The following is a 16,539-nucleotide window of genomic DNA, read 5'->3' on the forward strand; positions in this document are numbered from 1 at the left end:
TGCCACTATCAATTACTTACCCATATTCATTTATATAATTAATAGTGAGATTTTTCACATTTAGAAGCATTTCTGAGGACATAGCTGCTTGGACGAGGTGTTGCGTGCCAGATATTGTGCACTGCAACCCAAAGCCAGACACTGCCTTGAAGTTCTCACAGTGAGCATTCAGGTTACCCAATGCTTGACGACAGAACTTGGATATGGCTAGAAAGGAAATATAATTTACTTGCATTGAACACAAAAATAAACAATGACACACTAAATACTTAACATATTTGACAATAGTAATATACAGTATATAAATGGTAAGACAGCTCTTGAGCAGCAAATATTAAATATTTTGAATAATGTAATCAGCAAGGAAATTTAAATAATATTTTAGATTAAATTTAATAAAATTTCTGTTAGCATTTGTTTTATGTTTAATACTTTTTTATTGTCATACATAATTCTTGTTAAATTAGTCCTCAGTCCCAAATTTACACATCACCCTCGAGTGTCCAATGAAACCGTCGGACAAGGAATTAGGCTGTTACATACCATGAGCTGCCATAGTGTGTAAGACACAAAATTTAAATATAATTGAGTTTATGTGACCGGACCTGGATAGACAGGATACAATAGCAGAAGTCAGAGTGAGGGACTATAATCATAACCTGTAATGTAAAGTTAGATTATCAAATTATGATTATTTTCACCCACTCTGGACTTTATTGCTACAAGTGAGATGACCATAAACAATATTTAGTGTTTTATTTTGAATTTTATATCATAAATGTAATTTTTACATTTATGATATTTGTATATAAACCAACATATGCAAATGGACGTTCAATTATTATGCTAATATAAAACTATAATAAATTTAGAAAATTAAAAATTCCATTTGCCCATATTTCCAGTTGGAACAAATATTTTTAGTGTTTTACCATCAATGTAACTTCTTAAGATTATAAATATTCTGGCAACTTAAAAATGCTCAATATTTTTGCATGATAAATATAAATCCACAGTCACTCTTACTAAACTGTATTGTAAAAGAACTTGAATTCCAACTCTTCTTTGCTTAAGAGCTCCTAAAAACTGTTGAGTGCAAAATGAGGGAAAGCACTGAACCTGTTGCAATAGGGTGTTCACTGTTGTTCTCCGCAACTCCCACAATAGCGAGGAACTGCGCGAGGGTACACACCGTCTCGTCCACATAGAGGGCAAGCTTGGCTAGTGTTGGTGTGCCGTGGGTGATGGTCCCGGTCTTGTCAAAAACAACAGTCTTCACCTGTGCAAGTAATGTAAAGTAAGAACATAAGTTCAAATAACTGTGTAATGTATAGTAATTTCCTAAGTGTAGTTACAGGATGAGAGCTACGCTCGTGGTGTCCCGTCTTCCCTGCACTCTGTCACATAAAGCTTTGAAACTACTGGTGGTTTTGGCCTCCACCACCTTCTCACTTAAACAAATGTTTCAACAAACATCATTTAGAAAATGTTATGTTTTTAACATTTAATGTCACTATGGTAATATGGCAAAATAAATTATATAACCTAAGTTCGGCTACTAATGTAAACCTTTAAATATAATCTATCAAGCAGAGTGTCTTATGCTTAAGCCATATGATTTCAACCTACCTGGGTACACACACACACACACACCTGTACAGGAATCTGTACACCAGTTGATTGACAGTTGAGAGGCGGGACCAAAGAGCCAAAGCTCAACCCCCGCAAGCACAATTAGGTGAGTACAATTAGGTGAGTACACCTGGTCTAACCTTTTATCGAGATATTATTATTGCACACTGCAATACTGACCTTTGGCTGGCCTCTGCTAAAACTTTGTGTTTTCTTAACCTTGACATTTCATGTACATATTTACAATGTTTAATGCCTAAGCTTCATAGGCTACGTTTGATGCAATGTTTGCAAGCACAAGAAAAAAATTAATTTAAATTTGTTTTCTTTTCTTTTAACATTATTAATTAGCATCCAAGAAGGACGAAAATCAAAATTAAAAGTCTCCACCTAAGTGGTTTAGCTGAGTGGATAATTAGTACATAAATTAATTATTAAAAAATTTAAATACCTTGTGAGCATTTTCTAAGGGTTCCGCTCCCTTGATAAGTATGCCATTAGTAGCGCCAACTCCAGTACCCACCATCACCGCTGTTGGTGTAGCAAGTCCAAGAGCACATGGACATGCAATGGCAAGGACGGTGATGGCACACCGAAAAGCAAACTCCAAAATGATTTCAGTACGTGTAAATCCCTCACCAAGCTGTTGAAATTGTGAAAATGTATTAATTCTCGTTCTTAACAATAACAGAAAACATGAATTTATTAGGTCAAAGTTGCACACAAATTTTTAACAAATATTAAAGACGTTTATAAAAGTTACAACTAAAAATAGCTCACCTTCTGGGCATAGTCTGTATCAACTAGTGTGATGTCAACAAAGCCAATAATAATCCAACAGATGAGTGTCAAGGTAGACACTGTGACCACCATTGGCACAAAGTAGCCTGCAATCTTGTCAGCAAGTTGTTGGATGGGTGCCTTCGATGTTTGTGCTTCTTCAACTAGCTTTACAATCTAGAACAAAATTAATACTATAACTTACTAAAGTATCTAACTTATGCCCATTAAAATATGATATACTGTAACATACACTGGACAATAAAGCCATTCTCAGACTAACTGGATTGTATCTACTCCTAGAGACAATTTTTTTTAAACATAAATACAGTAAAAACAACAATAATAATAATAATTTTTTTATAAGAAGATACAATGGGGTGTGTGAGATTACATAATATTGGTGTATTTTTACATTCTTTGTAAAGCCACTAACACGAATAGCATTTCGGGCTGGTCAATAAAGCAGGTCGGGCAGTAAATAAAGCCGAAGATCTTCAGCGCGTCTTAATTGCCCCCTAACTTACTTGTGAAAGTGTTGTATCACTCCCAATGTGCGTTGCCTTGATCATCAGAAGACCATTCTGGTTGATAGAGCCACCAATAACCTGAGAGCCAGGTTTCTTGGCAACAGGCATCGACTCTCCTGTAATGAGTGACTCGTCTGCCATGCTCTCTCCAGAAACTACACGTCCATCAACTGGAACCTTTTCTCCTGGTTTGACCTTGGGATAATATTTTCATTGATTAATTTTTAAATAAACTGCCTGCAATTAAAATATTAGATACAATGTGAAATAAAGTTTTAAAATCAACCCAAATTATACTAATTTCTAAAGCTTGTTAATTCTATTGCCTCTAATTTTATATACAGAGCAGGACATTTTCCAGAGCATGTACTGAGATCATTGAAAGACCCCTCATCTTTTCTCTAAGAGTTTATGAGCAAACAATATTACCTAGACACCTTCATGGAAAAGCATTCTGTGGAAATTTTTGTTAAGAACCATGGAAAAAAAAATAAAAGGTATTCTAGAACAAAGAATTTTACTATTCAAGCAAAAATCAATATAATGCACATACTATAAAATATAAGGTTACTGCTTAATCAATACACTGAAATTCCTCATTCTTAAAATCAAATCTAACCATAGGACCTTTCCAAAAATAGACTTGAAGGCTTTTCCACGCTTAAAACTAAAACTTCATCCAAAGATCGTCTATTACAGTGTACCTTTTTTTTAACCATATTAACCTAATATTTAAGGAGATATGGCCTAATATGTGTGTGTGTTGTTGTGGTTAGTAGATAAGAACTGCTGGGGGGTGGGGGGAGGGGGTAATTGGTGAGGGCTTAGGGGAGCTGGTGGTAAGAGTAAATTTATATTTGGTCACACAAAATGCTTTACAATATTATGTGGGATAATACCTTGAGCATATCTCCTCTCTGAATCAGCTGCACATCAATGACCTTCTCTGAGACCGTCTCACTATTTTCATCGAGTGTCACCAGTGTTGCCTCTGTTGCTTGTAAAGACATCAGTTTTGCCAAAGCCTCGGAAGTTTTGCCCTGTTAAATAACTTAGGAATAAATACCAAGTAGGTCGAAGTAAAGATTTATTATATCACACTTTCCAAACAGTTACTTTCATTGATACACGAGACGACATCATCCAAGTCCGAGTGATGGTAAAAGATTCACACAATGAAATTAGGGTCTGAACCACTTTTTAACCCTTCTCTAGAATTATAGCGAACTTCACAATCTCAATCCATTATTTATATACTGTACTGTATAAAAGCAATCACAGCACAGGTAATGTTTAGTACAGTTTATAATAAAGAACATTATTCATGTAGACCCCAAACAATGTCCCTATGAGAAAATGCCTAAGTAAATGTTCACAATGATATGTTATATGCTATTAAGATATAGGCTATTACATCAAGTTTATAATGGCTTTAATTTCTTCAGATATTATCAAGGACAACAGTCTACAACTAGCTTATTAATTCATAAAAGAATTGAACATGATCATTTTTTAATATTGCTCAATTGCTAACGTATTTGATGCTTTGTGTGCATATCTGCACTTATGTAACTGTGTCTGTAGGGGTAGAGATTCAGCTCATGGGTCCTAATTCTTGTTTTATTTTAATTTCCTTTAAAGCTGTAAATCAACATGTCTCAATTATATTTCATAAGAAAGCTAACATGAACATCTAATAACTAAAGATCTGAGAAAGCTCTTCTAACCTTGGCAATGTGTTCAAGCCAACGTCCAAGAGACACAAACACCAACAACATTGGAGGAGTGTCGAAGAATGTCATTGGGCTTGCTTCTTGTTGTAGAATCATGGCGGCAATGACCACACCCAATGAGTAAATATATGAGATGGTTGTTGCCAGCATAATAAGAACATCCATATTAGCAGTCTTGTGTCGTAGGGCCTTAAATGCTTGTATATAGAAATGCCGCCCTCCAATGAACTGAAAACAAGAAAAGTAAATTATTTTTTAAACTCAGAATACTTGACTGCTATGAGGCTATTTTTAAAACTGTATACCGGTAATAATAAAATGTTTATAATGACTAAATTAAAAAGAAATAATGGTTGGAGCAAATACATAATTCAAGATTTGTGAATTTTCAGAATTTTAGGTGCAATGTATCAGCAAAAACGTTTTTGCATTTCTTAAAATGATTTGTGTAAACTTATTAAAAGAAAAGCATTACTGTATTATTTATTTACTGACAAAGGCAAATCATTTACATGGAGTCTAAGTTTCTTAATGCAATAATTGAAATAATAAATAAACTGTCTTCAAATGTTATACTGGTATTTTAAGTACACTATAACAAAAGCTCTACTATAAAAATAAATAATACACAATAACATTAAATAATCAATCAAAATAACAACAAAGTGAACCACAAGATAAATGTTACCTGCACAGGAGTAGATAAAAGGAAGAGTAACAAGTTCTCAAGGGAAAGACCTGGGACCACGCAGCACATTTCTTGGTGGGTCATGTGCTCCATCATGGCCATGAAGTACACCATCACCAACATCGCCGGCACCCCTGAGAAAACAACGCATCTAGAGGTCTGGTAAGTGTTCCTTACGTCACTGTGCTACCCGAGCCTAATGCAGCACCATGAAGCTACTGAGGAGCACCCCAGAAATAATGATCATAATTCGCTGTGTCGGCGGATAGGAAGCCAGAGTGTATTCATACACGTTAGTCTATAGCAAGGTCCTCCCCCCCCCCCCACGAGGTTGAATTACTGAGCCCGCCCAGGATGCAACCCCACAACAAGCTGACTAACTCCTGAGTACCTACTTGCTGCTAGGTGAACAGTAGCATTAGGTGAAAGGAAATGTGCCTAACCATTTCCGTCCCACCCGGGATTCGAACCTAGAATTCTCGATTGTGCGTTGAGAACAAACCCAACTGTACTACCGAGACCCTCTAAATAATAATAATAATGATATATTATCTATATACAGTACATTATATTGTATAATATATTATATTATAAATTATATTGTATAATATAATGATAAATGTTTAGTATTTACTAATATAACTGAGAAGATGATGATTAAAACTTGAACTATAAATATGTACAGAAATGCCTGATTATCAAATATAACCTTGAATTTGATGATATGAAGCTGCAGATAAATTTATACTTGGATATAGTCTTTCTCATTTTACAAAACAGAAAAAAAAAATTATTTAACAGACTTCATGCAATTTATATAAAATACAATCCATTCTAGACAGCATTCAGAGATTAATATACTGTATTACCATTTCTAATTTTTTTTATGACACTATAAAGATTATGATATTCATAATTATGTTCATAATCAATTGATTATAGAATATAACCATTTAATAGTGTTCTGATGAACTCAAATTCTCTTAAGTTGTCCCAAACATTAATGTACCTAACTGATACATAAAGACTGCAGCTGTCAACATGGAAACTTACCAAAGAGAAGAGATACAATGAATGAATTTCTCCATTTGTTGATCTCCTTTCTGTGATCCAGATAGCTGCCTTTATTTGTTCCACTTGTGTAAAGAGTAGCAGTGAAGCCAAGATTCTGAAAATTATATTACTGTATGTTATTCTTATGTTCTTACATATAAATAACTTTGGGTGGATATAAATAGGTGCCTCGTATTGGCCAATAGGAGCTGCCTCGTATTGGCCAATAGGAGCTGCCTTGTATTGGCCAATAGGTCTTTTACAGCTACTTATATTCGTGTGTGCTTATGTCATAACAAACATATATACAAATCCATATAATCAACCACATGACCAAAGCCATCTGCCCACAGTTTTAGATGCAGTATACTAAAAGGCAAAATATTTTACAGACATTGCTGTTAAATACTCATAGTAACTACAAAATTGTGTATAAAAATAATTGATGCAAAAATATAATGTGACTCACATTAATGCAGTCAATAATGTCTCTGGGGCCAGTGATCGCAGGATCAAAATGAAACTTGCCCCGTTCAGTTGCTAGAGCCACCACCGCCGACTTCACACCTTTCAACTTCTTCACATTTGACTCAATGGCATAAACGCAAGAAGAGCAAGTCATCCCTGATATCTATGGTTTTAAAATCAATAAGAAGTAAATATTAATTACAGGATTTCAACAAATACTGAACATATCATAAACCCTTTCAATGCCAGTAAACAGAGAAAATACAGCATCTGCATTGTCAGCGGCAAATTTGTTAAAACTTAAAAACAAAATATAAGACTAGAAAATAATATGCAGTATAATATAAAACGTGTAAAATTAGCCACATATCTTAATGCATACTAAAGAAGTATGCATTATTTAAATTTCTTACAAATTGCTATATAAGTAAGTAGTTATGCTTACTACATATTTGTCATATAAACAGTAACTAGTAAAATTTATAAGAATTTAGTATAGTATAAGAATAATTTTTTTTTTCATACTATTGTGCATCAGCAGCCAACTACCAGTGACCATAGAAAATACTGACTATTTGTATGATGAGAAAGGAGACATTAGACACTCTTAATTAAATGGCATGGTTGTCGCTATAACGTATGGATTTACTAATGTGAAATGAAGTAATTAACCAAAAACTTGGTACTTTGTAAACTCCAAAGAACATGGACATTCCAGACATGGCTATATAAATAACTGAAACAATCATTCCCAGTCAAGGCACTGAAAAAGACTTTGAATTTTGTTGTGCATTTAAATTAATCATTCATTGATAATTTGAAAGATTTTTAAAATGAAAGATGTTTAAAATTATCACTCAAAATAGAAAAAGTGGTTTAAAGAACATAACACTAACACACATGGTTACAGGTTTACAGCAAAACATTAACAAGTCCAGTACTTTGCATGTAGGAATGTAAGACAACCGCATCCAGGGGTGAACTGACAGTAGTAAAATCATAATACATGCGACATAAAAAACCTCAAACCCACAAGACATACACCAAAAATAAAAGAGAAGAGTTCAACTTGGCCTACCTCCAGATCCACCTCCCCCTGACCAGCTCCTGATTCCTCTAACACGGTGGTGGGAAAGCCAAGTTCGGTGATACTGGCAGCTACCTGCTGTGGCAATACTATGGCTGGATCGTAACGTACTTCTGCTTTGGCTGCCATTAGTGCAACGAGGATACTGTGGACACCTATTGAAAATAATTTTCAGTTTACTCCCATGAGTGGAAATATATACAATAATGCAAGCATGAATATAATTATGCAAGTTCTGCACATATGTTATAAAAATTAATTTTAAATATAGAATTGCATAATCTTTTTCTTAAATTTCACTGTAGAAACCTTTGTAATTTTACTGATTCTTAATTTTGAAAATTAACAAGTTTGAAAAAACAAGATTGAAAAATACAAAAATTTACCAAATTAAAAACAAAAATTGCTTTTGCCTAAGTATGTCAAACAAAATCATTTAAATGTGTGTCTGTTTCAATGACGGTAAAGAGTTCACTAAAGACGACTCATAACCAGGGTAACCAGTGACTTCACACCTGCAAGATTACCGATATCAAATATGAAAACAATACTGATAAAATGTTTAGACTACGTAGCTCGAGTGTGCCATATATCTGATAAACAATATCAAATGGACAATTAGGTGTTGTATGACTGTTTTCCAATACCTTTACAGAAGCAGTTTGAAAAGCTGCGCTTACCACTGTGCCACGTGCAGTCCCCGAGGTGTAGTGGTAAAGCACTCACCCAGTGCTTTGGGACCACCTTGAATCCTGGGTTTGTATCCTGGCTGGGGAGGATTGACGGGGTGCCAATCTTTAACTATAGCCTCTGTTTACCTAGCAGTGAATGGGTACCTGGTTGTTAAATGATTTGGCAGGTTGTATTCCGGGAAAAATATTTGGATTAATGACCTACCCAAAACACTATGCACAGGTAGTGGTTTTACAAGAATGTAAGAACTCTTGTATATATAAATAAAAAATAAAAAATAAATAAATAAAAAGTAATGTCCAAAGAAGATGACAATGAAGAAGACTGCACCATGACAATGAGTGACCCACAAGGTGACCTCTATGCACCAGGTTTTGACCAATAACAGTTCTTTAAAACTCTCTGATCTGGCTTTGGGTGGGGGGAGAAAACCACAGACCAAAATACAACAAGTCAAGGCTCATTTGCTAGAATACATTATGTATACAGTTGTAGAGGGGAACCATGGTACTCTACATGCTACATCTTCTTACTAATCTTCTTGAGTAGAGAACTTCATAAGTACACATTGTACATTTGCCTACCTTCAATCTTTTTAGCATGCTTCTCAATAGCTGCCACACAAGACGCACACGTCATCCCTGTCACTCGCAGGAAACACTTCTCCAGGTCCGCTTCGTCTCCTTCAAAGGCAACATTTTCTTGGTATGAACTGCTGACACTCACCTCCCGGGATAATTTTGAAGATTTCGCTGGCGAAAACATATAAATATCTTAAGTGAGAAAACTAATCTGGTACACCAAACCAACAAACACACAATTATACAGTAATGAAATATAATTATATCAATAGAACATCATTACCTCCATCAGGTATATATATACACTACCACCTTATTTAACATAAAGAAAATCTACAGCAAACAAGTGGTTGACTTTACCTTTACCATTCATCACAGAGCGTTCACTCTTAGTCGATTTGTCTGCCTTCACACTGGCCTCAAAGCCCATGTCATCAATCATGTCTGCTATCAAGTCAGCAGTCACAACATCAGGGTTGAATTCTACTTTACCTTCAGCTTTCTCTAAATCAACCTATTAGGAGCACAGGAGAATAAATGTTTAATATACCTGGTATATTTTACACATGCATACTTTCACATACATGAATACACAATGCACTAAAGGAAGGAGTTATGGAAGCCACCTCCATCTGCAATTTTGAGGACAGATTCAACAATGAATTTGAACATTAGGAGAGTTGAATCATAATGCAATAGTTACACTAAGGCTAAAAGGGAGGGCATAAAGAATGAGACCTCAGTTCCCTGTAGTCACTGTAAAACTAACCTGTTATGTAAGCTTTTTACATACAGTACACACAATATGTAAAACAAATGTGTCAAAGTGAGCGTGTTTACCTGTCCCTCCTAACTGCATATATGGGGAGTGATATCTGGATCTGGGGCAGAGACTTGCACTTCCTAACATTTTAATGCTGCCAAACTTGCCACTTGCTCTTGAAGCTGTGGTCTATAGTATCTACCACAACTTCTGTTGAAATTTGTTTAGCAACCACCCTAAATACTAGTATTTTCTTACTTTACCTAAACTCATTTGCATTTTCAGTTTCTGTGTCTCCCTTATCTGGAAAAGACTATTGCCATCTGCTTCATCCATTCTTCTGAGTATCTTATACAATGTTATTAAATCACCTCTGGTTCTTCTTTCTTCATTTTGGTTTGTTTGATTTCTCATAAACTGTTCTTTCACTCAACTCTCTTATAATTCATTGTGTTGGGGGACAGGCAGCCAGTTTATACATAAAGTAATATGTATAATATAATATAACCTAATATGTAATTAGGTTAATATTGAGGTCGAACCCAGGGTCAAAGTACTGACCCTTCCCAGGATGCAAGCCCATAACAAGCTGACTAACTCCTGGGTACCTATTTACTACTAGGTGGACAAGGTCATGAGGTGACAGAAGACATGCCCAACCAATTCTGTCCCACCTGGGATTCGAACTCAGAATTCTTGATTTGAGTCAGGAACGTACCCGACTGTACTACTAGGACCCTCTTATCTCCGATACAATTGACAATTGGAAATCTTTGGACCTTATCAATTTTCTATTGTGCATTGCAAAGTGGTAATTCCATGCAGGCTTTGAATATTTCAGAATTAACCTGACACTGCAAATGTGTAACATGTTCTTAATTATTCTAGCCTTGATTTCTAAGTGACACTATCACGTTTGCCAATTTTACATATGATGCCAATGATATTTTATTTGCTTGTGCTGCTAGTGTCTGTGTCGCCTACGTGAACACACCCAGATCCTTCTCCTTCTCTAACTCTTGCAGTATTCTTCTTATCATGTAAGGTCCTTCTGACCTCTTTTCCAGCTTCCAAACTACATTAACTCATCAAGCGGGCCATTTATGTACATACGGAAGAGAGGGGTGTATTTACTGTGAGAAACCCGATTTAGCTCTAGGGCATCACTTTGTAGCTAGTGACTTTGGTGCTTTTAACTTCTCAATGTTCTGATGATCTTTTGTACTTGCTCTTGAAGTTATGAATCAAGAAAGTTTACATGGCATCGTCTTCAAATGCGTTCCCTCTGTTTACCTCCCACACTGTGTACTTACCTAGTTGTCTATGAGGCAAAACTCAGCTCTTGTGCATTGCTTCATGGCTATTGTCTCTGGTATAGTTATAACTCCCATGTGTGGGACTGAATGACAGTGCGTGTGTGGGAAAAGGGAAGGGAAAGGTTGTCTGGGAGTTTGTGTGAGGGTATTTGTTCACATAGAGCATACTACATTGATATGTAACTGACAGGTTATGGCAGGAAAAGATCATGTATGGACATACTATAGTTCAGTATTTCAGTTTTATTCTAAGCATAATTAACTGGGCAATATTATACTGTATCTTAAACTCATGGACAAAATACAAATATCTTACCTTTATGCTTTTAACGCCAGTTTTCACTCCAATGGTACCTTCTATATTTCGAACACAGGAGTTGCAAGTCATCCCTTGAATGGATATGATACATGTCTGCAACTTTGAATTATCAGATCCTACTGCATCTTGAGATGTTGCTTCAAAACCCATGTCATTTATGTGTTCTCGTAGCTGTGCTGGGTTTGTTTGTTTGGGGTCATATGAGATTAAACCAATTTTGTTCTCCAAACTCACCTGAGTAAAAATTAAAAATGAACAAATATTTGATGTAAAGAGCTAATAATTGCTGAACTGATTGGTGCCGCTGGAGGCGGCTAGTTTATTGTGCACCCCATACTCATCCTGTGAGCGGCAGCATCTATTTCCTAAGTTATAGATTAGTTAGGTCATATTTCCCTTGGAAGAAATATATCTAAAAGAAAAGTCTGGTTTACATATATAGTAGAGGCTCTATTATTTGACCATGTTCACAGTGGACTTACACTGTGTGGTCTGCTATATACAGTATTCCACATTCTTCTTTTCCAGAATATGCCATTCTGCATTTAAATCAATATCGTATCACTGCGTTGTCATATAAGATACAATATAGAGTACGTAGGAGTCTCTGGAGTGTTCATTCAGAAGGTTTCAAAATATAAGCATAAAGGAAACTGTATAAGGCCTATAGGCCCATGCAGGGAAGCTACCTATTTATACCAAACCAATCTCATTCATTTATAGAGTACTGTATGTCAACCTTTGCTTGAAACAAGTAAGACCCTGCATGAATGAAAGGATCCCTATTATACTGGTACAGTACCATGTCTTCAGAAAGTGAGCCTTTTTCTCATGTAGCACATCATTAATACTTCAGGGAGTAGCAGAATATAGTACATGTAGTATGCTTGAAAACAATATTTTTTATAATATTATATAAACAGAAAAATTTTAGAAAATCACAATACAAGTTATCTCTACATTGTCCAACAGAGTAGTACAGTTCAAACTGATCTCTTGAAGAAATATTCATTGAACAATACTGTACCATATTTTTTAACACAAACATATATTCAAAGAGCAATTATGATATATGCACCTACTGCCATGAAAGGTAAATACTGTATAATTTAAAAAATGTATTAATCAAATTTACCTTTATGGACAAAACACCAGGTTTTCCTCCGACTGTTGACTCTATGTTCCGCACACATGACATACAAGTCATGCCTTCAATACCCATTATTATGACTGGTGCATCAGTCTCCATAAGCGCAGCTTTAAAGCCCATAGAATCTATGACTGTCCTGCAATAATAATAATCAATAATAATAATCAACTGGATGAACTTATGATTTGAACTCACTTATGATTTATTTGTTTACAAAATTGACAAAATGCAAAATTTGTTTTTCAAGTAAAGAACAAGTACAGTACATACTGTACATGTCCTGTACAGTATGCATCTTTTAACCTATTTGAATGCAAAATTAAATGCCATCACTGTATTTGTTTACAGGTATGTACCCTGTACTGTATGTGTCAATCTTGTTAATGAATAACTCTTAAACATCAAGCCTACCCCACAACATTTCAATAGGCTCAACATTACATAAATGGCTTATTTTACCTGATGGTCTCTCCAGACGTGTGTGTGGGGTCAATGATGAGTGTGGCAACTTCCTCCTCTAAAGACACCTTGATGAAATGCACTCCATTCTGCTTCTTAACGTGACCTTCAATATTCTTCACACAGGAATTGCAGGTCATGCCTAGAAAGTGACACAGTCCGATAACTTACTCTAGCTGCCATAAAGATTAATTCAAAGAAACAAATTCAACATAACAGTTTACTGAACATCATATTTGTTTGTTATGAATTGAGTGATTTTGTTTCTAATTTAGCCCTACAGTACAGTACAGGTATTAGTAAATTTTGAATTATTTCTCAGTGACCTATAATTTTACATCAGCTGCCTGGATATAAATTTGATAAGTGACTTGATATGGCTGATATTTCATTTATAAATTCAAGCAAGCCTTGAAGTGATATAAATAACCCCATTTTATCGGGTAATTCAGGCATAACTCGAGGAAAGGCTTTCTGTTCAAGTGGTTTAAATCTTAAGAGAGTTTGTAATCTAATAAGTGATTATAGTTCATCTTCGTTTTGTTAAAATTTATAAACTTTCTGAGCCACATGATGAATTTGATACATTGTTATAATTGGTTTCATTTGAACCAATCCAAATTATAACTGAAATAGTCAATTTGCCTCCAGTCACTTTGAACATTTTTATTCTCAAATAGCAACACATTATATATTTAAATACTTACATTACAGTATTCAAAATTTTATGAACAGTATTCCTTATAAATATATATTTTAAATACAATATACAAAGTTTGATTTATTTTTTGTATGAATAAATGCATCTGTACATCAATGTATTATATAAGATATTTTAAATATACATGTACTGTACTCATTGTACTCTACAAAGCTTGTGTATTATATTTCTCAAGGATAGGGGCGTACTCTCATTACTGAATTACTGTATCTCGTATATCAGCCCTCACAAATGTTTCATTATTTTACTCACATAAAGTGCCAGAAATCAACCTAGATTGCAAGAAATTTAGGCATTGTATGTACTAGCTCTATTTATAAATCGATCAATTTTTGTAAAATCTCTTGTATGTATGTACCTTAACTGAATAAACATTTATTTATTTATATTTTTAATCTCACCTTTTACAGAGATTTGAATCAATTGGTCCCCACATGCACAGTTGATGGGTTCCCCTAGTAGATTTGCCACCTTCACATTATTCTTGGAGTTTCCTGCACTGTTTTCCTTGGAACTGTCCAGCACCATAAAGTCTTCTTCAATTCCAACTGACGTATCCTTTCCATCAACGAGTTCAGCCTCAAAACCCATGTCATCAATCTTGTCAGCAATTTGTGCACCGGTGATCACTTGTGGATTGTGCACAGCTGTTCCATGCTTTCCCTCCAAGTCGACTTTAATGGAGAGCACGCCAGGAAGTGCACTCACGGTTCCTTCTATGTTCCTTACACATGACTGGCATGTCATGCCTTCTATACTAATATGTGAAGATATAGTTGCCATCTTAATTATGCTGCATCACACACATACACTTATTTTATCACCAAATTCACAGACTACTGTATGCTCTTCTTGTCTAAGATGCATAACTTCAGCTTTTTCCCAATTCTCTCACGAGAGGTTTAGGCTCCATGTCATCCAGAACCATTACACAATGCTGCATTTATGAATAATTTTATCACAATGCTGGAGAAATCATTTCATTTTATCTAGCTGAATGAAATAGTGCAGAGTATCACAGTCCGGTAACACCTAATTAGAGTAGCAGGCATATGTAGTGCTAACATACATTCTCATCTTGATCATAGCTTCAAATTCTACCTGTAAAATGAATAATAAAATTAAGTAAAATTATGCACAAGATAATGTTAGACTACACCATAATACATTTCCCAACACATGAACATCATTGACACTATACATGTATACCCGTATATGTATATGCATGGTCAGGTTCACTAGCCAGCATATACTAGTCGAGCAAGAAACTACCTAAAAATACACAAAAAGTGAATTATCTCAGTATACTGTACTTAGTAAGTTGCTTTCACTTCACTTCTTTGCACGTCAAAATTTGTTCTAAAGACGTGTTGCTCGTGTGTCTCACATTTTTTTTTTTGAGATATATACAAGAGTTGTTACATTCTTGTACAGCCACTAGTACGCGTTGCGTTTCGGGCAGGTCCCTGGAATACGATCCCTGCCGCGAAGAATCGTTGTTACAACCAAGTACACATTTTACTGTTGCGTTAAACAGAGGCTACAATTAAGGATTTGCGCCCAGTAAATCCTCCCCGGCCAGGATACGAACCCATGACAAAGCGCTCACAGAACGCCAGGCGAGTGTCTTACCACTATACCATGGAGACTAACGGAGACTGTCAAAAAGACTTTTCTGTCATGTCTATTTATTTAATTATTAAATTACCTTGAGTATTTTGCATGTGATCATGCATGTTTGCTCTTCTATCTTCAAGGAATATGAGGTTTAATTCATTAAAGCTTTCCTTGTCACTCGTACCTCTCAGCTCCAGAACTATTCCATATGGTCGCATACCTCTGGTTGGGTATGTCTAATTACCCAAAGCTACCCAAAAACTACCAAAGCTACCAATGCTACCAAAGCTACCCAAACCTATCCAAAACTACCAAAAGCTACCCAAAGCTAACAGCTACCGAAGCTTCCAAAGTTACCCAAAACTACCAAAGCTACCCAAAACTACCAAGGCTAACAATGCTACCCAAACCTACCAAAAATTACCAAAGCTACCCAAGCTACCAACAGCTACCCAACGCTACCAAAAACTACCAAAGCTACCCAAAACTACCAAAGTTACCCAAAGGTACCCAAAACTACCAAAGCTACCCAAATCTTCCTAGCATTACGTAAGTAATGCATAGGACATATGTACTCAGTATAATGTTAGTTCTAAATGTAGAACATAGAAAAACATATTTTTACTCTGAAATAATATAATTCTATAATGAAATTTGACAAAACTAGATGGCAACTGATGCGATAGGAAGTCGACGACCCACGCCACAATGTTGAAGCTTTGCGGTAATTAGATGAACCCAATTTCGTTATAAAATGATATTATTTCAGAGTAAAAATAAATTCTTTTCATTGTTCCACATTCACCAACATTATAGTGAGTCAATATACCACATTTAGATTAGATTAGATTAGATTTTTTATTCAGGTAAAGGTACATACATTGATTTACATACATACATAATGTTGGATTTAAAGATAGAGATAGTACATACAATACCTAAAGCCACT

At 35.3% G+C, this 16,539-nt stretch overlaps 1 protein-coding gene across 10 annotated transcripts in view; it reads right to left on the reverse strand.

The window, feature by feature from the left end:
- ATP7 (copper-transporting ATPase 1) overlaps positions 1-16,539 on the reverse strand; it is a 48,966-nt gene that overhangs the window by 14,955 nt on the left and 17,472 nt on the right. For 7 of the 10 annotated variants that reach the window (XM_045760227.2, XM_069309985.1, XM_069309992.1 and 4 more), the window contains exons 2-18: positions 14,375-15,074; positions 13,253-13,394; positions 12,779-12,929; positions 11,641-11,877; positions 9,606-9,759; positions 9,249-9,416; positions 7,963-8,126; positions 6,886-7,047; positions 6,417-6,531; positions 5,364-5,497; positions 4,670-4,903; positions 3,842-3,982; positions 2,940-3,137; positions 2,413-2,589; positions 2,084-2,275; positions 1,120-1,279; positions 21-207 (exon numbers count right to left, since the gene is read on the reverse strand). In XM_045760227.2, coding sequence (XP_045616183.2) covers positions 21-207; positions 1,120-1,279; positions 2,084-2,275; positions 2,413-2,589; positions 2,940-3,137; positions 3,842-3,982; positions 4,670-4,903; positions 5,364-5,497; positions 6,417-6,531; positions 6,886-7,047; positions 7,963-8,126; positions 9,249-9,416; positions 9,606-9,759; positions 11,641-11,877; positions 12,779-12,929; positions 13,253-13,394; positions 14,375-14,756 — 3,098 coding nt within the window. In that variant the 5' untranslated portion in view covers positions 14,757-15,074. The remainder of the gene's footprint in view (positions 1-20; positions 208-1,119; positions 1,280-2,083; positions 2,276-2,412; positions 2,590-2,939; positions 3,138-3,841; positions 3,983-4,669; positions 4,904-5,363; positions 5,498-6,416; positions 6,532-6,885; positions 7,048-7,962; positions 8,127-9,248; positions 9,417-9,605; positions 9,760-11,640; positions 11,878-12,778; positions 12,930-13,252; positions 13,395-14,374; positions 15,075-16,539) is intronic. The other 3 variants (XM_069309993.1, XM_069309987.1, XM_069309988.1) reach the window with 1 other exon arrangement.

The sequence above is a fragment of the Procambarus clarkii genome, chromosome 66 (genome assembly GCF_040958095.1).
Source record: "Procambarus clarkii isolate CNS0578487 chromosome 66, FALCON_Pclarkii_2.0, whole genome shotgun sequence".
Lineage (NCBI taxonomy): Eukaryota > Metazoa > Arthropoda > Malacostraca > Decapoda > Cambaridae > Procambarus > Procambarus clarkii.